The 23,501-nt window shown below is 44.1% G+C and overlaps 1 protein-coding gene across 3 annotated transcripts in view; it reads right to left on the bottom strand.

Moving 5' to 3' along the window:
* slc36a1 (solute carrier family 36 member 1) overlaps positions 1–23,501 on the bottom strand; it is a 32,496-nt gene that overhangs the window by 6,000 nt on the left and 2,995 nt on the right. Inside the window, exons 2-11 of one of the 3 annotated variants that reach the window (XM_052071078.1) lie at positions 23,144–23,251; positions 18,526–18,640; positions 18,356–18,446; positions 14,111–14,199; positions 12,694–12,783; positions 12,486–12,570; positions 6,606–6,833; positions 5,135–5,233; positions 4,874–5,040; positions 4,124–4,293 (exon numbers count right to left, since the gene is read on the bottom strand). In XM_052071078.1, coding sequence (XP_051927038.1) covers positions 4,124–4,293; positions 4,874–5,040; positions 5,135–5,233; positions 6,606–6,833; positions 12,486–12,570; positions 12,694–12,783; positions 14,111–14,199; positions 18,356–18,446; positions 18,526–18,640; positions 23,144–23,177 — 1,168 coding nt within the window. In that variant the 5' untranslated portion in view covers positions 23,178–23,251. Of the gene's footprint in view, positions 1–4,123; positions 4,294–4,873; positions 5,041–5,134; positions 5,234–6,605; positions 6,834–12,485; positions 12,571–12,693; positions 12,784–14,110; positions 14,200–18,355; positions 18,447–18,525; positions 18,641–23,143; positions 23,252–23,501 lie in introns of those variants that run through there. The other 2 variants (XM_052071086.1, XM_052071096.1) reach the window with 2 other exon arrangements.

The raw sequence follows: 23,501 nt of genomic DNA, 5'->3' as shown, positions 1-23,501 counted from the left end.
GCAAGATTCATTATAATACAAGTGCGAAAATTGTAACTAGATGTTTGCTTTTCCATGCCCACTCGAATGCCCATTCAAATCACAACCATTTTAGGTAAAGCCTGAATACAATACAATACAATACAATACAATACAATACGTTAATCTGCCTGCAGAGGTATAGGTCTCGTTAAGGTCTAGGTTTAGATTGAATAGGACTACAAATGAACTACTAAAACTACTACAACAACTACTACAAATGAACTTGCAACTAGTTTATTACCATGGTGACAAGTACAGTATATATGGTCTGACAAAGACGCTTTAGAACACAATCAATGGCAGCCTGATGCCAAATTAACCAAAGGGCCAACGCCAAGGTCGACTTTCATGTGACAGCAAGCAAAGGCGTCACTCGGCTGTGGAAGGACGCGCTTTAAAAAAATGCATTTATTCCCTTTTATTGGCTTATCAACATGAATGTCGGTGTGAGTCGCTGTAGGGTCCAAACACAGTTTAATGAAGAAAAGTCCCGAGGCGAGTGCACGCCAGCGCGGGGGATTCTGCTGCAGGTTTGCCCTTAAGATATCCTTTATTTGTCCCGCAATGGGGAAATTACAATCAGAATTCAGAAAGGAAAACGCTGGGTAGGGAGAGGGAAAAAAAACATGCTCGAACTATCCTCTTCCGAGGATAATTTAAGTCCAGAATAAAAAAGACCCTGGCACATAAATAAGCATAGGACAGTTACAACAAGTCACAAGACATAACATGTAATAAGGGTGGGAGGATGATATCGAACCACGTCACGGGGGAAAAAGAATCGGAGCGATGAAGACGGTGATAACAAGGATGTGTATGCGCGTGTGGTTGTCCAGTTGTGTATGTGTAAGCGTGTACAGGTCATAGCAGCTTCGTCGAGGTCTGCTCATCATGAAGACAGTCCCGGCTTATCAGTCCATGGCCGAGAAGGAGGGGGGTGGTGGTGGGGGCCCTAGACTCCATGCATACTTCCATCCAGGGGAAAGGCCAGATGGGGTTTTTTGTAATGGAGGGACGGCCGCCAACAATTCCAGACAGCCTTGAGTCCTTGGTCTGTATCTCCTCACTGGCGCCAATCAGTCGGATTTGAAAATTCTTTCCGCAGCGCGGATTCCAACTTCTCCATGGTGTTGTCGATTGCGCGCAGTCGCTCCAAAACCGCAACAATATTGCGGTTGAGCTCAGTCACCGCTTGAGTCTGAGTGGTGGACATTCGCACCAAGCCATCCAGAGTGACCGGCAGCTTCTTCACTTCCAATAGAGCCGCTCCCGTCGGTTGAATTTTGCGATAGAACAGAAAGCTGCCAACACCAAACAGCAGCAAACCCGTTATCAAAAGGCCAATAATGTAGATGTCTTCCGCATCCTCCACGGACAGTACTGCCAGGCACACTGGTCTCCACTTTCTCCATGGATCCAGGGCGTATCCGGCAGCAAGTGTCCCCAGAGTGCAAGCAGGCTCCCCACTGCCCGCTCTTTTCGTCGGAAAAATCTTGTCAATTCCATGGTTGGTTCTTCGGATGAAAAATACGGTAAGAGGCTAGGAAAAAAGTTAGACAAAGACAGCACACGGACTAAGTGGCGAGCACGGAAAGGGTGGGGTGAGGGCAGGAGGAGCAGTGCAAGAAGCGTCAGCCTTCGTTGTCAGCCAAGCAGAAAGGCTCTCTCGCAACAATTCTCACAATGGATGTTTATCAAGAGATGGTGGAGTATGCATTCAGTAAGCAAGCACTTTTGTCGTCGCTTAGAGGTCTGCATGAACTCCTCACTTGAGAATAATGAAAAGGTTCAGTTTTTATTGAAACTGTTCAAAAGGGAGAGATGGATAGAGTGACAGAACACATTCCCAGGGGAGAGAGAGTAGTGATTGGAGCAGACTTAAATGGTCACGTAGGGGAAGGAAACAGAGGTGATGAGGAAATGATGGGCAAGTTTGGCCTTAGAGATAAGGACTTGGAAGGACAGGCAGTGGTAGACTCTGCCAAAAGAATGTAAATGGCCGTGGTAAACACCTATTTCCAAAAGAGAGATGAACACCTGATAATTTACAAGAGTGGAGGCAGGTCAACACAGATAGATTATATTCTATGTAGAAGAGGTAATCTGGGAGTCGCGGCTTGGAGTTTGAGCGGATTACGTGGGACAGGAGAAGTGAACTAATTTCTTTTTGTCAATGGACCGTACAGCTTCGTGTATGCTTTCAAAACTTAGCTTGTAGCAGACGTGTGCACATTTTCAGCATGACGTCTCTGACCCACTGGTGAAAGGACACTTTGATCCTCTCCTCTTTCATCTAGAACTGCTTCAGACAACAAAGTGTATGCAGAAAATTGGTGAAGATTGCACGACTGTCTGTGTCCTATGTGTTGTGTTGTGTTGTTTATTTTTGTTATTTTGACTTCAAAATGGCGCCGCGAGAGTGGCTGCCTTTCCAGCAGCTCCTATATTTTGTTGTTCTACTTCTTCCTTTCATAACTTTGCTGCTGTGAATTGGGAATTTCTCTATTGCCTTATATTGTAAGGGCAGTTCTGGGCAGTGTTGAGGAATTCCCAGATGATTGGGAGACTACTGCAGCAGCGATTAGGGAGACGGGCAAGAAGATGCTAGGTGTGGCCTCAGGACAGAGAAAGGTGGACAAAGAGACCTGGTGGTGGAACGTTGAGGTTCAGGAAAGTGTACAGAGGAAGAAATTAGCGAAGAAGAGATGGAGTCAGAGTAGAGGATGCAGAGAACAGGGAAAGATATAAATTAATGACTCGCTGTGGCAACCCCTGAAAAGGGACAAGCCGAAAGGAGAAGAAGTCAAGGAAACGGTTTTTCAGCGCGCGTAGAAGAGCCCTCAACTTTGACTTACAATGCAGTTGAGATGAATTCTTTACAAAGCCTGTAATTAAGGGGATTTTTTTTTTAGGTGAACATATTGAATCTACTTGCAACAACTGATTTATATAGCACCATTTACATAATGCCTTTCAACTGATAAATGTAATTTACTCATAATTACAAACCGAGGATGTTTAAAAATTACATTTAATAAAAGAGGTATATAACAAGGTAATAAAGCTACTGCCAGTTTATCGGATGGTGAATCAGGTTGTTCGTCTCTGTGTGCCCTGCGATTGGCTGGCAAACAGTTCAGGGTGTACCCCGCCTACTACCTGAAGTCAGCTGGGATAGGCTGCCCGCGATTCCTGTGAGGATAAGCGGATAAGAAAGTGGATGTATGGATGATGGCTGGATGGATTTAAATTGACCCACGTTACACATTTTGTGTGCAATCAGACAGACGTTGAGAGAGTTGGAGCACCTTTGGTGTACAGTATGTACCAGTAGGAGCAGTAAACCATGCACTCACGCTGTGCAACCGGATGAGATATTTACTAGCCCACACTGAAAAAAATGCGAGCATTTCCGAACATAACGGTCGCAGTGTTGAGCCCTGTTAAATTAACTAATTTCAGCTTCAGTTACCGTAAACCCTACATTTAAGATACAGATAGCGTTAAATACAACAATGCGTCATTTTCGATTTTTGGACATTGAATGCTTTCAAAGTAGGGGATGGAAAATGGACTTGACTTGGCCCTTACACACCAGTTTTGAAGGCTGTGTGATGTTGCGGCCACAGTGCAAGTGCTGCAGAGCTGAGGGACACTAACGCGTGGTGCTGGCGGGGGAGACGTTCACGTGTGTGTTGGAGCAGCCCAGCACAATGAGAGACAGACAGACCGACCGACAGAGTGGAACTTTTCCTCTGTATGTCTGTACTGTATGAGTGCGCATGTTATTTTCCATTTACTTCTAGTTTCATCTTCCCAGGGAGCTGTCAAAATACATCGGCTGGCCGCCCATGGAAAACCTTCATGGGGGAAATGCTGAACTATCCTGAATTTTGAAGTGCAGTGGAAACGCAAACCACATAGATCAGGAACCTTTTACGACCAGGACGTTGTGTTACCAGGAACTCAAAATTCCTGGTCTTGGTGGTGGAAAAGAGGCAACAGTGTGTTTGGCTGCTTCTCTGGCCTTTGTGTGTGCTATTTTGATGATGATCAATTATAAAAACCTGACTACTAGCAACACAATTTAATAAGTACTCACATGTAAATATGACAAGGACGGCGCGGAGCACAAGTTCAACGGCCCTCTCCCAATGCTCTGGCACGCGGGCTACGGCCGACGGGATAAGGATCTCGGCGGGGACGTAGAACTGCAAAGCGAACGTGATGAAGATGCCGAAGCAGTAGAGCAACTTAACAGCCTGGTAGGTCCTGGATAAAGATGAGGGAGAAGGAAGAAAATGAGCACCGGTATACTACAGGACAACAAAGTATCAGTGACCTGTACTTTTTTTTTTAGCTTTCTTATGTGGGGACACCACAAAAGGGAGAAACAGGAAACACAGAACAAAACAGAAAGACGAAAGACTGAATGGAACGTGTATGTGTGTGTCTGGAGTGGCCATATGTCAGATTTTACTGGAAGAGAGCAATAAATCTCAAATGATGTCCAGTTCTCTGGTTCTGCTGGTAATAAATGGCAATTTCTTTTTTTTTGTTTTACAACTGACATTTAAATCAAGAGCCGGTGGTAATTATGTCTTTGGTCATGTTAGAGAACGGCAAGTTGTGAAAAGAAGTACTCTCAAATTTAACAGCGAGACTTGTGTAAAGTTATCACAAATTTTAGGTTCATTCTGTTTCCTCGGAAAGCCAAATAGCCCGAACTGAATAGTGAATGCTCAGCGCTGCACACAAAAGTTGCCAAGATGTCTCAAAAATGCCACGCAGGTCTTCTTTCAGTCACAAGTAAATGACACCCAAACTAGAGTAAATGTAGATGTCTTCTTACCAGCAGTTGGGCAGGTTGAGGGTGATACTGCCGCCAATGTCGGCACCAAAGCATATATAGCCAATGGTGCCCAGGCTGATGTAGAGGAAGGTGACAATGCCCATTCCTAGGTAAAGGACCAAGGGGAAACTCTGTGGCCTGTGCATCTTGTTCTCCAGCGGGAGAACCTTGAGACAACAGCAACAACTGCATGTCAACCTATTTCCCGTGTGCGTGTCAGCGTATGCATGTGACCCCTTTCTTTGTTGTTCTTGTACGTACCACTCCGATCCCTTCAAAAGCAAATATGGCTGTCCCAAAGAATAGCGGGTAGTCCTTGGCTTGGCCCACCAACGGAAGGTCAATGGGGTATTTGATGTGCTGGAAGAGAACAATGGAAGAGGAAACAGGATTGATTGTTTCATTATTTATTGGAAATTATTTAACCAGCAAAGCCTCATTGAGATTAAAAAGCTTGAGTGTCCAGGCCAGAACAACATTGGACACAATAGCCACAACACAAAACTTGGATACACTCACGCTGTCTTAAAACACTTATTTGAACCCAAAACCGTTGCTTGAACCTCTAACCCAGGCTTGAAACCATAAGCCTCATTTGTAACTCTAACCCAGACTTGAAACCCAAACTCAAGTTTGAGATCCTAATTTGATACCCGAACCTCAGAGATTCTAACCTGTTGCAATTAACTTCCATAACAACTCTATAACCATCATAATTCATATAATATGGCTCCGATATTTGTTTTTATAGTTAGATGGATAAGATAAATGAAACATTCCATTAGGGAATTTGCTATTGCTGCATTTCCTTGATGGTCAAAACAGCAACATTCACACTTATACCAATACCAATTCAGTTGCAGGTTGACTCAAAGTATATGAGATTTCAACATGTCACCGTCACAAATATCTGTCTATGAATTTGCCTTTACTGATTCTGTTCTGATTCTGACGCCTGCAGCCTCTCGTCCATGGAGAGTGTGAGCGTGTCAATGTCAGTGAGTGTGTCACAAACTTCAGTTGCACTACTGAAACTGAAATGGAAGTGGAAATAGTCTAGTTTCCTGTTTGTAGATTACAGTGGGGGGAAATGAAGAAATGAGTGTCAAAATGTAGTGTGTGCGTGGTACGCGCCACCTGTCACCATGTGCATTGAGAGCAGTGCACAATTGCTCATGCCCGCAGCTTCTGTTTTAATTTGATGTTTTAATTTGGAGCCAGAACTTACCAAAATATGTTTACTATTTAAACCATTGGGAAATATAAAATGTTATTGAACATTTGACATCCCTAAAACGCCACTCAACGTATCCCACTAAGAATATTTAAAAGTAGTGAACAGCCAATGCTCTCTAGAAAAGCAACTCATACCACAATGTGTTGCGCCAATAAAGAAAAATGAGTGAGTACAACGGCTGATTAAAAACAACCACTTTGAAACACTGGCTTCAAATCATACTTGTGTGTAGCATCCCCAAGTTGTTATATTATTAGCTTGTTAGCTTGATCTTTAGGTTTGGTTTATCGGCATTCTAATGTTCAATCAATCTACTTATGATTCACCGCCTGTGCCCAACCATTTTGAATGTTTTGGAGTGAAGTGATAGCTTTTTATGCAAATGCCCAGCAGGCATATCTCACAGGCATTTTTGAAAAGGCAACCAATATGTCCTACTCACAATTCACATGTGAGCACAGAAAAACCTTAAAAAAAATACCCAGTGGTGTTTACCGTGATGGAGTAGAAGTAGATGAGGACCAGGCTGGTGGCCATGACCAAGTTGGCGATAAGCGAGAGCGGCGCCAAGTACTTAAGGTTGGGCGTAAAGACCAGAAGGATGAAGGCAGGCAAGAAGCAGAGCATGTAGAGGCGTGAGTCGAAGCTGGGCACCAGCACCTGTGTCTGGTTGCCGCCGTCTACCTGGCAGTTGAAGGTGGTGGCGTTGGCTGCCTCGACCACCTGCCAGGAAGGAAAAACAAGGCCAAAAAGCCCCCCACTATTAAAATAAACAAACAAAACATATTTTTAGTTATTAGGGCTGCGTGATAAATCAACATGATTATGTATTGTGATCGACACAAGATCAATATCAAGACAAAATGTGTACATTAAAATGTTCAAAGAAAAAAATATTTTTTTAATCTGGAAGAAAACTTGGACCCCAGTATTCTATGTGCTGTAGACAGAGCCCTACGGTATGACATTATATTTATACCACAATTACAACTAAGGAAAAGGACATTTAAAGAACAAAGGCATTTTTAAGCGCAGCCGAGTCGACAAGTGCTGGTCTGCGACGTGCCTAAGAGGAAGCTCAACCATAGAAGTGCATGCATGGCGTGTACGCACGCCGAAATAAAGTTTGGTTTAGTTTTCTTGAAAAAAAGACCTGTTGCCTCAGTGCAACTCTTGCATTAAGATTATATTGTGTCAAACTAACACCTCCATATGGATACAAGGAGTACAAGTCAAGGAGTTCCCTGTTTGTGATGTACCGGTCGGTACTAGCTCCGGTGTTTTTTCGGCCAGCTCCAACTTTCAGCATCACCTTGAAGTCTGTTGTTAGTTAAAATAACACCATGTCCTTTGGCAAAAAATAACCTGCTAACAAGTCCAGTAGAGCTAGTGGATACAGGAGGAGGACATCGAGGAAGACACTAGTTACGACCACACAGTGAGTACCAAACACAATCTCCTGGTACTCATGTGAGGAGCCGATGAAAACAAATCATGTGCACCCTTGGACATAATCATAAAATGTATTCAACAAAATTAAATGTGGCAAATAGAGTGGTAACTACCTGTATTATTATCATTATATTGTATCATAACAATTTGTAATAATAGTATCAATCATTGTTTTTGGACAGTGGTTCTCGAACTTTTTAAACCAAGTACAAACTAAAAAAAACATTTATTTTACAAGTAACACCACTAGGAAAAAACGTCATGATACAAAGGACAATAACATAGTGGGCCTAAGTGGTCTTAAAAAAAATGAAGCAGACGTTTTTTTCTTAAAATACACTTGTATTTATTATTGTAAACCAGTGTGTGATTTTGCACGGTTCAAACATTAAAACTACGCTCGAATGTAGGAAAGTAAAAAGTAATTATCACATTTGAATGTATTGTAAATATCGAATGAAAATCACATTCCAATAAATGTTTAGAAAACAGTTGCCAAACATTTTTACGCATTTTTAAATACATTAAATATGTATGAAGGTAAGTGTTGAAAAGGTGTAAAGACTGAGATCAATTTAATACCGAATTGTTGACATACTGTATAGCATGAAATTTTTCTTCACCCTCTCAAAACGCAGACTGTCTGATGTAACCAAGGAACAGCACGTGTCACCCTATACTCGCTACACAAGTGCCCTTCTTTCATCTGGGGCTATACAGCGCACTTGCCACATCCTTATAGATAATAACTTGGCCCATTTCTACCAGTGCAACATCATGCAGCAAGCCATCAAGCTGTGACCAAAATAAATTTCCCTGAAGTGAGATGTGTTTTGTTTTTTTGGGGCGACAGTGTCGCTGCCATGTACAATGACCAGCCCATGTCACAAGATAGCAGTGAAACAGGAGGGCTTACCATAACCAAGTGATGTATCGGGTAACTACATTCAAATGCAGTTGGGAGATTTTTATATTCTTTCGCCACATTGGCTAAAATGTTTCATGACCCAATGCTAACCTTGCTTGGCGACACATTTACAACAAGAACTTTGGTGTGACATGTCAGGGATAAAGGGTCAATTAACATTGGACACCTTCCTTTTCCAAAGTCAGAGAAGCACTGGAAGAGACGAACTCGCTTGTTCAACCCAAGCCAACGAGAGCCGCGGCTCAATGATGAGGCAGACCCAGTGCAAGTTACCATGGATTTTAGCATTTTATCGGAGCAGCCTTCTACTAGCCGCAAAGGTAAACATCGGAGTAACTGTTGCTGCTGCACGAGTGTGGGCACTCACTCATTCAGGGTGGAACGGCTTTTAAAACTTGGCTCAACTGTATAAATTTGGTTTGCGTGGCTTTATTAATGAGGCGTAGCAGTCATTCAAGCCTTGTCTAAGAAGTTGAAGGAGGACATTGCGAAGGAAATAAAAGACATCTAATATTACTCCACTGGTACAGTATGGTAAGTGGTGTGTACGTGTTGGTTTCTCTCGAGAGTAGTCCCAATGCATTGAAACGAGACGAGTCATTGGATAAATGCTGGTTTTGTCCCGCCCGTCGGACGCTCAGCGTCTCTGGGAGTCTTTGGACAGTGGGCGTTTATCGGCTGGCCTGGACGCTCAGCTTTTCTGCATGATGATTGGATGATTTTTCTGAGGCTGAATCTCTTTTTGATTGACAGTGAAATGAGCCAATCACCGCTCTTTTAGTGTAGGCATCAGTGGGAGCATTTTTCAATTCTCATTCTGTTCTGAGTTGAACTGGAGACTTCTTCTAATCATCTTAGCGACACTCTCTTTGTTAAAAACGACTAGCGACAGATTAATCTTTTATTTCGGATGTGTCTTATTGTAGTTGCTTGTGTTTGACTGACTTATATCACCCTAGTTAAGACCCTGGAAAAGACACCTTGTTGGTATGACATGGTCACAGATCATTTTCTTGAAAAGGAACGGAGAGTAGAATTCACATATAAATAAACTGACGCATTTTAGGATGTAGCTCGAAATTGAGCTCCCCCCCCCTTGACTGACCAGCATCCGCCACTGCCCCCCAACATTCCATAAACATGCATGGCAGGTTAATGGAACACTCTTAGTTGTTCTAGGTGTGACAGGAAGCGCGCGAATGGTTGTTCGTCTATGTGTGCCCTGCAATTGGCTTCCAATCAGTTCAGAGTGTGCTGGCCGAAATCAGCTGCCCGCGACCCTTGTGAGGAGAAGGGGATTAGAAAATGGATGGATATGTAATATTTCTAGCTTGAAAATGTGTTTCTACTTAGTTACCACCATTAGGACCAACAGCATAATACAATACCACAGTGCGGCTAAGTGGTCACAATAACGAGACAGGTGGGGTTTTTTCCCCCTAAAATGCGCTTGCATTTATTTTTGTGAGGCACTGCAACATGAAGCACAATTCAACCTTAATACTGTGCTTCAATTTATAATCATGAAAATTTACTCCAATAAATGTTTAAAACACATTTCCAAAACATAAAAACCCTGCAAAGTCATTTGTGTATTTTTTAAATACATGAAATTAGTTGGAAGATAAGTGTTGAAAACATCGGCAAAGACTGAGAACAATTTCGTGCTGAATTTCTGACAGACAGCGTTAAATTATTTTTCAGTCAGAGGTGTCAAACTCATTTTTATCGAGGGCCACTTTGGAGTTGCATCTTCCCTCGGAGGGCCAAATTAATGTTTAATCATCTCTTAGTATGATTACTTGTACATAACAAATTGATGGACTACTAGTTTTGGAATCAGTCAACTACATGTTTGTTGTTTGTTCACTTATTGTACAAGTAAGTGTAAACATAGTCAGAAAATAATTGGAAAATCTCAATGTTATTTATTACACATGACAATTTGACATTTCGGTCCTGATTTTAGAAAGGACCATGGAAGTTAACATACATGATCTGCTTTCGCGGGCCACATAAAATGACGTGGCGGGCCAGATCTGGCCCCCGAACCTTGAGTTTTGACACCTGTGTTCACAGTTATTCCTGTTTTTTTTTTTGGGGGGGGGGGGGGTTTGTGGGGGTAAAACAGGGTTGAGCTGATGCAACCAAGGAACAGCATGAGTGGCCCCCATTCCCACTACATAAGTGCCCTCATTTTATCTGGGGCAATTTGGCGCAATTGCCACTTACGGATTGTAAGTTGGCCCATTTCTATCAGTTCAACATCATGAAGTGTTATGTGTTGGACCACAATGTCTCTGCCAAATGCATGCATAACTGATGCGTTTAGCAAAATCGCAGTGAAACAGGCAGCAACCACCGCCACATAAACACCTGATGTCCGGGCTAATTACACTTGAATGTGGAATGGGCTTAAAACTTTCAAGACCAGTGCCAACCCTGACAAAGGTATTAAGTAGCAGACTCGCAAAAGGACCGCGAGCAGAGCAGCTTTCCGTACAGCAATTAAAGTTTGTTCATGACAGGTTGTGCCAAAATGTTTGAGTAGCCGCCAAAATTCATTTGTGGTAGCCCGCTACAGTTAAATATGTAGTGGGTAAAACTCCAGCTGTAATGTCTTTATGTGCAGACCTGATCAAGAACATAATTGTTCAAATCATGAAGGCAAATCACAAAATGTCCATAAAATGCAAAATATCGTCCGATACGATTGCGCTGATTAGATTGCTTGATACACGTTTCATCTGAATGTAGTCTGCCCCACAAAAGACATTTCAGTTACTTGGTGTTTCTGTTTCAACACTATGTCAAAGGAGTACACACAGTACCGGTAATTAAAAGATATAATGGAGAAATAAGAACGATTGAAGAATGTTGAGTCTGGTGGCGAACAAAGAAAAATTGGGATCCTATGTTACCTCTGTGTGTTAACTACAAAATAGAATGCGAACAAAGTAAAGCAAGAACTGCTTCTTACGAATACCACAAGTTATAAAATCAAATTGTGACAGGAAAACCGAAGTGATACTTTATGGTCATCATTTACTTCTCTTTACTTGAAGCGTCGCGCTGCAAGCTCAGCTGGAGACGAGCTGTGCGGAGCAGAGCTGGCAACGGGGCTCGAGAAACTTGGCATCTGCCGATGGCCCACCGCCGCAACTCGCGGGATGGTGGATTTGGTCACAACCTGAGTGGAGTCCATTATCCATTTTGCAAAGCATTATTTGCAGTCGGCTAACAACAAAGTGCCGTCACCTGTGTTTACCTCACAGTATCCCCAAACGGCTGACATGGCTCCTACTCCACCTGCCCGGAAGGCATTTGTCGGGCTGGTAAGGTGTATCAGTGTGTTAGTAACGGAGCATCTTTTCAAGTACAAGTACAAAAGTACAGTATCAGCACTGACGATAAGTACAGCCCTACTTGAATCTCTAAACCTAGCTAAAATCCCATCTGAATTCTTGCGATCCAAACCCTGACATCAAACAAACAAAGTACAATGCCTGAAGCAGCATGACTGAAAACCCGACTATGAACCAATCATTTTTGTTTTAGACCCTAATCCTACCTTGAAACCCTCAATCTTTACCCTAGTTTGAAACTTTTACATGGGCCGTTAACCTTGATTTGAGAGACTAAATGAAGACATAATTGACGTCTTGGTTCCACTGTTCTTCATTGATAAGTTAATGGCAATGTCTGAACCAGCGTGACAACAGAGAGGCACTGCCATCTAGTGGCCATGCAATACCGTTTATATAAATAATGTAGTAGATGATGAGGTCCAAGTGTGGTGCAAAGAGCAGGTGTCAAAAGTTCACCATAGTTTTACTTTGCAGTACAAGTTTCATAGAGTAGAGCTGTGATGCCAACAGTGAAGGGACAGAGTGACCACAGAAAAAAATGGAGGTTTCTGTGGTGAATGGAAAACCTTTGTCTTTGTCTCTGTGTGTGTGTGTGTGCGCGCGCGCGCATGCTTGCATGTGTGTTACCTGCTTAACATTGTCGCTCAGGAAGACAAAGTAAACGCAGCAGAAGCCGAGCTGGGTGATGATGAGAAACAAGTTGACTGTCCGTCTAAAAGGAAAGGACGCACACATTGATTATAGTAAGCTTATACAATGGGTGTAAAATCGGTTGCAATAATAACAGCTGTGTCATTTTATGATGCTGGAGAATGCATACACATTTTTAACCTACTTTCCCCAATGCGAGTGTCTCCTGAGCCACGAAACATTCTCCATGCTGTACTGGATCGCTTCGCCATACGTCAGAGACGGCCTGTTCATTCTGAAATGGCAAAACCTTCTTTTGACAAGACATTTATGAAAACAAAAGCTAACAAAATAACTACAACTACATTTTTCATTCATTAAAAATCCTTTAAAAACACACAAAAATCAACCGATTTACTGACGATTACAGTTTGTTTCGGCTTGACTGACAATGAGGGACGAGTGCCCGGGCTGGTGACGAATAACACACCAGCAAAATTTTGCAAACTGTCCACTTCTGGAAATGAGCAAGTTACGATCCAATTTCAATGCCCAGGCATTGTCTTTGATGTCACCAACACGGCCGTCGAGTAAGCATACCTGTTAGCTTGCTGCTAGAGCATGCTGGTGTATCTTGTCTTCTATGCTGTCTGCGCCAATGTTTACCAAGTGGCAAGAGCATACTTTTTTGCAGTCTATGGAACCAACGTTTATGGAAGAAATGGCATGTTTGAATTTAATTATGGCTCTTTGCTTGTCCCTCGCCAGGCGCCTCGACTCATTTCTGGACGAATCCAATCGCGACGGCATCCTGATTCATGGTGAGCAGCCCAAATTATGTTACTGTGGATCCACTTTCAGCGTTGGCATACAAGGTATATTACACGACACTCAAAGCCTGTATCTCAATGAGCAGCGAAAGTTGGTGTTTGGGTCAGGGTTCGTTCAAGGTCGCAAAGGTGTTCACCAGACATTCAACAACAATTTTAATAGCCGCAAAGAGTATTTATTGTCGCAAAAAAAGCTTGAACATGTTCAAAATTTTAATTTGTTTCATGAAAATTGTTATTTTAGTTACTTTTTATTTTAGTTTGTTAACAAAAATGTTTTGTCAATTTTAGTTTTCTTTATTTCATGTTTTCATCAACTATAATAACCTTACTCCAGAGGGAAGAAACAAGTGAAGAACCAGGTCAAAAAGAACCAAGTCTACGCTTTTAACTCTGAGCTGGTTTTGTATTAGTTTAGTTTTAGTATTCCATCATTCATGATTTCCATCAGTAAGAGAAGCCACATTTCCCTGGCATCCCTGGTTCCAACATCCAACCACCATTTTACATCCATTTCAGTGAACTGTAGTAACAGGCTGCTTTGTAAACAGACACACACAATTTGGTGTGGGGTTTAAAATTGAAACAAACGCCATTGGGATCAATCTAGTGTGAAAGGGGTTGTCATGTCATAGTTTGAGTTAAGGACAAAAAAAAGTCTCCTGGATAGGCCATATCATTGCCCTGTAGCAAAGACAAATTACACTTAAGATTAGTTGTAGAGTGTAAAGACAAACAACAACAAACGAGTGTGTGATCACAAAAAGAAAACGATGTGAGAGCGGAGTTTACTTTGCACTGAGGTAGTGGGAACAGTCGACCAGCACCCTCATACAGTGGAGCGCGATGAGGCCCATGCACAGCAGGCTGACCGGACCCAGCTGGAAACAAGAACACATGGGACGTTTTTCAATAATACCCCGTATCATGTCGTAAGAGCATCACACAGCCCTACGTTGGCACAGGGAGAAGTCACGGCTGCCTCTCACGGAGAAGTTGCCTTTTTTATCAAAACCTTAGAAAATGTTTTTTTCTCAACGGCAGTGTCACTTAAATTCTATAGCCGAAAGATTTCAGTATAGTTTGACATCGTACCTTTGTACGGAAAGAGCAAGTATAAAAAAAGTTTAATGATCTATTTTTAACAATGCTGTCTGTGTTTTTAGATGTCACTGTAGCTTTTGATACTGTGGATCATGAGATTTCATCATCATGGTTAGAATTAGATGATGGCATTCAAGACACAGCTCTGGAATGGTTCACCTCATATCTTACTGAAAGACATTTTTTGGGTGACCCTTTTTCATCAGCTGAAGCACTCTTTACTTGTGGAGAGCCCCAAGGCTCTGTACTTTGTTTTCCTTGCATATGTTGCCACTCAGTTCAATTTTAAGGAACTATCAAATCTCCTTTCATTGTTTTGCGGATAATAGTCAAATATATATGCCACTCACATCTAAAAGTGGTTCGTTCCAATCCTTTCATAACTGTCTGAGAGAAGTGAAAGATTGTCTGAAATCTAATATTGTGAATTTAAATGCCCCTCCGTGAGTCGTCACCTTACCGTGGTGGAGGGGTTTGTGTGTCCCAATGATCCTAGGAGCTAAGTTGTCTGGGGCTTTTATGCCCCTGGCAGGGTCACCCATGGCAAACAGGTTCTAGGTGAGGGGCCAGACAAAGCATGGCTCAAAGACCCCTGATGAAGATTAAAATAAATGGATCGAAGTTTCCCTTGCCCGGACGCGGGTCACCGGGGCCCCCCTCTGGAGCCAGGCCTGGAGGTGGGGCTCGTTGGCAAGCGCCTGGTGGCCGGGCCTACACCCATGGGGCCCGGCCGGGCACAGCCCGAAGAGGCAACGTGGGTCCCCTTTCCCATGGGCTCACCACCCATGAGAGGGGCCAAAGGGGTCGGGTGCAATGTGAGCTGGGCAGCAGCCAAAGGCGGGGACCCTGGCGGTCCGATCTTCGGCTGCAGAAACTAGCTCTTGGGACATGGAATGTCACCTCTCTGGCAGGGAAGGAGCCCGAGCTGGTGTGTGAGGCAGAGAATTTCCGACTGGATATAGTCGGACTTGCCTCCACACACAGCCTAGGTTTTGGTACCAGTTCTCTCGAGAGGGGTTGGACTCTCTTCCACTCTGGAGTTGCTCACGGTGAGAGGCGCAGAGCAGGTGTGGGCATACTCATTGCCCCCAGGCTCAGTGCCTGTACATTGGGGTTCACACCGGTAGACGAGAGGGTTGCCTCCCTCCGCCTTCGGGTGGGTGGACGGGTCCTGACTGTTGTTTGTGCATATGCACCAAACAGCAGCTCAGCATACCCACCCTTTTTGGAGTCCTTGGAGGGTGTGCTGGAGAGTACTCCTGCTGGGGACTCCCTTGTTCTGCTGGGGGACTTCAATGCTCACGTGGGCAATGACAGTGAGACCTGGAGGGGCGTGATTGGGAGGAACGGCCCCCCCGATCAGAACCCGAGTGGTGTTTTGTTATTGGACTTCTGTGCTCGTCACGGATTGTCCATAACGAACACCTTGTTCAAACATAAGGGTGTCCATATGTGCACTTGGCACCAGGACACCCTAGGCCGCAGTTCGATGATCGACTTCGTAGTTGTATCATCGGATTTGCGGCCGCATGTTCTGGACACTCGGGTGAAGAGAGGGGCGGAGCTGTCAACTGATCACCACCTGGTGGTGAGTAGGCTCCGATGGTGGGGGAAGATGCCGGTCCGTCCTGGCAGACCCAAACGTATTGTGAGGGTTTGTTGGGAGCGTCTGGCGGAATCCCCTGTCAGAAGGAGTTTCAACTCCCACCTCCGACAGAGCTTTTCCCATGTTCCGGGGGAGGCGGGGGACATTGAGCCCGAGTGGACCATGTTCCGTGCCTCTATTGTTGAGGCGGCCAATCTGAGTTGTGGCCGTAAGGTGGTTGGTGCCTGTCGTGGCGGCAACCCCCGCACTCGCTGGTGGACACCAGCAGTAAGGGATGCCGTCAAGCTGAAGAAGGAGTCCTATCGAGCCTTTATGGCCTGTGGGACCCCAGAGGCAGCTGACGGGTATCGACAGGCCAAGCGGAACGCAGCTTCGGTGGTCGCCGAGGCAAAAACCCGAGCGTGGGAAGAGTTCGGTGAGGCCATGGAAGCCGACTTCCGGACGGCTTCGAGGAAATTCTGGTCCACCATCCGACGTCTCAGGAGGGGGAAGCAGTGCACCACTAACACTGTGTACAGTGGGGATGGGGCGCTGCTGACTTCGACTCGGGACGTTGTGAACCGGTGGGCAGAGTACTTCGAAGACCTCCTCATCTCCACCAACACGTCTTCCTTAGAGGAAGCAGAGCCTGGGGACTCTGAGGTGGGCTCTCCTATCTCTGCGGCTGAAGTCACCAATGTGGTTGAAAAGCTCCTCGGTGGCAAGGCCCCAGGGGTGGATGAGATCCACCCGGAGTTCCTCAAGGCTCTGGATGTTGTGGGGCTGTCCTGGTTGACACGCCTCTGCAACATCGCGTGGTCAACAGGGAGAGTGCCTCTGGATTGGCAGACCGGGGTGGTAGTCCCTCTTTTTAAAAAGGGGGACCGGAGGGTGTGTTCCAACTACAGAGGGATCACACTCCTCAGCCTCCCTGGTAAGGTCTATTCAGGGGTGCTGGAGAGGAGGGTCCGTCAGGAAGTCGAGCCTCAGATTGAGGAGGAGCAGTGTGGTTTTCGTCCCGGCCGTGGAACAGTGGACCAGCTCTACACCCTTAACAGGGTCCTCGAGTGTATGTGGGAATTCGCCCAACCAGTCTACATGTGTTTTGTGGACTTGGAGAAGGCGTTTGACCGTGTCCCTCTGGGAGTTCTGTGGGGGGTGCTTCGAGGGTATGGGGTACCGAACCCCCTGATACGGGCTGTTCGGTCACTATACCACCGATGTCAGAGTTTGGTTCGCATTGCCGGCAGTAAGTCGGAATCATTTCCAGTGGGGGTAGGACTCCGCCAAGGCTGCCCTTTGTCGCCGATTCTGTTCATAACTTTTATGGACAGAATTTCTAGGTGTAGCCGAAGCGTTGAGGGGGTCCGTTTTGGGGGCCTCAGTATTGCATCCCTGCTTTTTGCGGATGATGTGGTGCTGTTGGCTCCTTCAAACGGGGCTCTCCAACTCTCACTGGAGCGTTTCGCAGCCGAGTGTGAAGCGGTTGGGATGAAAATCAGCACCTCCAAATCTGAAACCATGGTCCTCAGTCGGAAAAGGGTGGAGTGCCCCCTCCGGGTCGGGGAGGAGATCTTGCCCCAAGTGGAGGAGTTCAAGTATCTTGGGGTCTTGTTCACGAGTGGGGGCAAGGGGGAGCGGGAGATCGACAGGCGGATCGGTGCAGCGTCTGCTGTGATGCGGACGTTGTATCGGTCTGTCGTGGTGAAGAAGGAGCTGAGCCAAAGGGCGAAGCTCTCAATTTACCGGTCGATCTACGTCCCAACCCTCATCTATGGTCACGAGCTATGGGTCGTGACCGAAAGAACGAGATCCCGGATACAAGCGGCCGAAATTAGTTTTCTCCGCAGGGTGTCGGGCTCTCCCTTAGAGATAAGGTGAGAAGCTCGGTCATCCGGGAGGGGCTCAGAGTCGAGCCGCTTCTCCTCCACATCGAGAGGAGCCAGATGAGGTGGCTTGGGCATCTGATTCGGATGCCTCCTGAGCGCCTCCCTGGTGAGGTGTTCCGGGCATGTCCCACCGGGAGGAGACCCCGGGGAAGACCCAGGACACGCTGGAGAGACTATGTCACCCAGCTGGCCTGGGAACGTCTCGGGATCCCCCGGGGAGAGCTGGAAGAAGTAGCTAGGGAGAGGGAAGTCTGGGCTTCCCTGCTAAAGCTGTTGCCCCCGCGACCCGGCCCCGGATAAGCGGTAGATGATGGATGGATGGATGGATGGATGAATTTAAATGAGTATAAAACAGAACTAATTGTGTTTGGTGAACTAGGTTTTCCCTGCTCAGGTAAGGCGTGCCTACTGAATTTCATATGAAACAGGCTTTGGGTAAAGAATTTAAAGGAGGCTCACCACAAGACCTGCATTCTTAACTGCCAAAGGCAGACCCAGCAGCCCGGTGCCAATGTTGCCCTTCAGCAGGTGGATCAGAGTCTGACAGAAACTGCACAAGTGTAAAACAGGGTTACAGTAGCTTTCCACATCACACAAGGCCTTTTCGGCATTTCTACTTGGCTACGTACGATGTTCCGGTTTGCGTGCCGATCCTCTCGTAGTGACGCTGTGTTCGTGCAGGTCCTGGAGGGGAGGGACACAGAGCATCCAGTTCTGATGGGTTCTGATCAGAGAAAAGAGACCCTGCAGAAGGGTGAGAAAATAAAGCTCAGCAGGACAGCCCGCCTCCGCTGTACTCTAAATTCAGTACACTGCTCTGCAAAAAAAATAAAAATAAACAAGAATGCCAAATATTTTCCAGATCACCTTTTCGCACTGCGGACAGTAGTACCATATATGTTGCCCCATATGCTGAAGTTTTTCCTCATACACGCTTGTGCTATTGTTTGGGAAGCTGTTTTGCCAGGCTACTAGCTAGTTACTACTATCTCCTACCACTTAGCATTAGTGGATAATGTAGATGTATGAAGTGCATGGACGAACTGTCCGTTGACATAAAAATAAAAATGGAAAATAGTGAGTAAATCCTGTAAGAAAATAAGCCATTATCTTCATTACTGTAAATAAGTACATACAAATAATCTAACCCTACACTATTTTAATATACTTTACTCCTGTACAAATCAGATTTCCAAATAAAACAAAGTGTTTTTTTGCACTTTTTGAAGAAAAACAAAGATAAATAAATTAGAAATCAGCATAGAGAAAAAAAACTAATATATTTCGATATTTGGATTCCCAAACTGCCCTAGAAAATGTTGTTGGCTGCTTTGTTTAAACTTGTTTTCTTTATTTATTTTATTATTTATTGAAGCCCAGTGTGATTTACAGCTTAGCATTGGACCAAAAACATTAACACAGACATGCTGATGAAGGCATTTTTAAAACCCATCGCCGTCTGAGGCTCAGGCGTGACACTTGGCTGCACACTGACGCAGAAGAGGAAGTTAGTGCGGGCTGAAACGAATGTGAGAAAGAGATGACTACACATTTTAGCAACAGCAGGAGGGATGTATACTTGTGACCTTCACGGCTCAAGGGAACCAAAGGCCCAAATCACATCGTCAAAGGTGTCCTTTTTTATGTGTGTGTGTGTGTGGGGGGGGGGTATTTTTTTACAGGCTCTGACTTTAAAAATGCTTCGGTGAAACCTGTATAAACAGCACACAAATTACATCCAAGACAAGAGGTAAAGTTGCTTAATCACTCAGGCCAGTGCAATGTTTTCCTCTAAACTGCAAGCATGAGCAATTACGCACTTCTCTCATGCTCTCAACCCACACAATGACACCACACATTACATTTCTACACTCATTCCTTCATTTCCACCCAAGTTTAATCTATCAGGGCAGTTGTTCTACTGTAGTTTTACACACAACACGCACATATTTTTACTGTAACAAGTTGTTACATTAAAATATTTGCAAACGGTAGGTATTTTTGTTGCTACATTAAAATATTTTGCAGATATATCTTCAGTTACTTTCAATCTTTACATCATACGAAACTACAGTATGCCAATTAAGACAACTACTCAACAGCAAATATAGTCATGGTGTACCGACCAAATGGTAGCACCAGTGCAAAAGTTATCTCGAGCCCGAACTGAATCGCTATTAAATTGGAGTGAGGAAGATTGTGGTGTATCATTTAATCGATAATTTAACCCGACCCTTGTATGATCAACGCCATCGGTCTTCGAATTGGTGATTAAAGCGCACACGAGCATTTTTTCTTGTTGTTGTTGTTTTTCTCTGTTTTCATGACAAAATGAATTTAGAGAACAAAAGTACTTGTGGTACTTGTCATGCCAACATAGCCTAAAAATAAAGCCAACATTGATTAAAGGTCATACTTGGTAGGCAAGTGTTACATATAGCACGCCAATGTGGGCTTGTAAGGATGCACATGACTGGTCTGAACTTCTTCGTATTAATAAGGCAGTGTCAGGCCTTTCTTTAGGGACACCCAGAAAATACAGTATCTCTCTTCCGTAATGGAACGTTCACGTCCAAATTCCACACAGTTTAATTATTATCGTCCATTCCCAGAAGCGTGTTATCTAAAGATGTCAAAGCTAGAGCAACTATCTACAAAGATTACATAATGAGTCCAACGTGTCTGTGGACCTGGTCCACAATACACAGGGAGGCGGCTTTCACACAAGCTTATGAACTTATATATGAAGTTATGTTATGTGTTGTGTTTATTATTTTACTTTATGTTAACTGTTTTGTAAAGCGCTTTGTTACAGCTGCCGCTGTTGTGAAAGCGCTATATAAATCAGCATGTATTGTATTGTATTGTAAGTAACACCCGTTATTTTTTTTAATATACACAGTCAACATGAACTCAAACATCTGATACTAACAGGATAAAGTCAAGTCCTTATGGCAGTTGCAGTGAATGTAAATCCAACATAACCGCATCCGGCATGTTATCAGACAAGTCTGTTTACAAACGGAGGGGCCTTTAACATGGATGCAGTTACCATATGGTCAGTCCTATCTGGTCATCATTTGCTGCCTATGGCCTGATCATTTTACCAACAGCTACCAGTTTTGCTCCACTTTATGTTTATTTGTGGTAGTCAAGAAGACAATGTAGGTTCATCATTCAATGTAGCAAACATTTTGTAAAGACCAGATACAATTTGTCAACATCAAAGACCAGAGTGTTCATTGAAACGAGCAGGCGATTTTGATCAAAGACGATTTAGTCTTCCACAAATATAACGAAAAATTTTCAAACACTTACCACAATTTAGTCACCACTCGACTTTACAGTAACATTATATAGTCTTCACACAAACACAATGTAGTCGTCAATTATTTAAAATACTTGAAAGCATTTCAAAAATGAGAGGCTTAAGACAATTTTGCCTCCATTTTATAGCCTGGTCAGAAACTACCAGTCATGCAAAGGGTTTATGTGAATAATGACACTTTAATGTCTTAATTTGAAAAACATTTTGTATCATAAAACACAATTCAGTTTTTCACAAAAACAATCTCATCATCAATTAAACAAACAAAAGTACATTTCATTATAAAGCTAAGTTTATGTAAACATTCTTTTTTATTTTTTTATTCCTCTTTCCATATCATTTTAAAAAACACGAGCCAGTGACTTGACTAGCAATTTAACTGGCTAAGGCATACGAAGGAAGGCATGCACTGGTATTTATGCCATAAGCACTGCGCCCTAACGCAGCAGGCATCCGCTGCTTCCCTTTTGAGATAGCAATCAACCAACTACAGGCTGGACATGCGGTCAAAAGACATGCGTTGACGGTCATTCGCAAAGCAGAAGAGAAGGGGAAGTACATTAAAGGCGGTAATACTTAAAAACACGCAACTAATAAAGCTACAAAAACTAAACTAATCTAAGTTTAGATTGATAGTTTAAGAAATGTTTTTTTTTAAAGGAGGACAGTGCAGCGTGCTATTGCAGCACAAGTCGACATGGACCACAGAGCGCTTGATGGCCGCTTCAAAATAGTGTCTCAAAACAAAAGTGGCCCCACCACACAAGCTGAGTCCATCATTCGCCTATGCGAGTTTTAATACAATACAATACAATACAATACATGCTGATTTATATAGCGCTTTCACAACAGGCAGCTGTAACAAAGCGCTTTCCAAAACAGTTAACATAAAGTAAAATAATAAACACAACACATAACATAAAACACGGACAGTCGTGCAGTCCTAACCACTTTTCCGTCACACGCTTTGTTGTTTGAGGCGGTTTGAGATGAAAGAGGAGAGAATCAAAGTATCCTTTAACCAGTGGATCAGAGACGTCATGCTCAAAATGTGCTCACGTCGGCTACAAGCTAAGTTTCAAAGTCAACAAGAAGCTGTAGCATCCATTGCCGAAAAAAGAGATTGGTTCACTTCTCCTGTCCCATGGAAATCCATTTCAATTCCAAGCGGCGACTCACGGTTCCAAATACGCATCGGCGCTCTTCGCCAAAGCTCCGCTCTCCTCATCCTCAACTTCAGCGGCCATCCATCCAGCCGCACCAACGCCAACTGTCCAACAGCGCTGACATAGCCACTGAACAAATCGGGGTTGTGAAAAATGCTGCCCATTACTGGCGCAAAAAACACAAGCGCCCCAGGTCTGTCCAGCACCGACAGTCAATGGCGCCGACATTCCTCCCAATCAAAATCTGTGCTGGTACAGGCGTGCTGCCGAGAAGGCGCAACCACCAAGCACAGATACTGCTCCTTTGACGAATGTCGTGGCCAAAAAGCGCTGAAAACAGTCCATATCAGGTCCACACAATGAAACAGGAAGCAACATGTGACAAAACAAAAGACAAAAACAGCAAAAAAGAACAAAAAAGCAAGGCTCTTGAAGAGCACTTGCCGAAGGCTGCCTACTCGGGCGCCATCTTGGAAAACGAATAATAACGAATAATAAACGAATGCTTCTAGATGATAATACTAATTTTCTTATTGGAACTTCCATCTTAAAGTATGTTTCCTGTAAAAGACAGTGAGTCTGTTAAATTTACAGAATACACGCACATCATTGACAGGGGTTCAGGATAGTACCGCCTGTGCCTTAATTTGACTCAGGAAAAACCCAGGGAAACCTCAAACAATTTCATCTTCAATGAAATGACCTTCATTTTTTGGGATGAACACCAAAGACAATCGAAATCATTTTTCCTACCTTCCCCTTGAACATCATCGCTGGAGGACATCATGTTGGCAGTGCGTCTCACGGCCTCTTGGGTGCTAAAAACTATGCGTCAGCGATTGCAGCATGGACGTCGCTTGACTGCGAGGAAGAAGACAAATGTATTTAACACCAACAAACAATACGTCGACGATCTCTTTGCTGAGCACCTTGGCATTATATAAGGACTAAATACACAATTGCACCCAATGCTTTGGCTTGAGGCTGGATAGTGGCAGCTTCAAAAGAACCTGCTTTATAGCAAATGAAATTGCATGCATGCACGCATACCAATTAAATACATTGAGGATGCCTTGTTTGGCAAATTGCCAACATCTTAAGTGGATTTGTG

This window comes from Hippocampus zosterae, chromosome 1, assembly GCF_025434085.1.
Source record: "Hippocampus zosterae strain Florida chromosome 1, ASM2543408v3, whole genome shotgun sequence".
NCBI lineage: Eukaryota > Metazoa > Chordata > Actinopteri > Syngnathiformes > Syngnathidae > Hippocampus > Hippocampus zosterae.
Note: the sequence above shows the minus strand (reverse complement) of the source record. Positions and strands in the feature narration are given on the sequence as shown.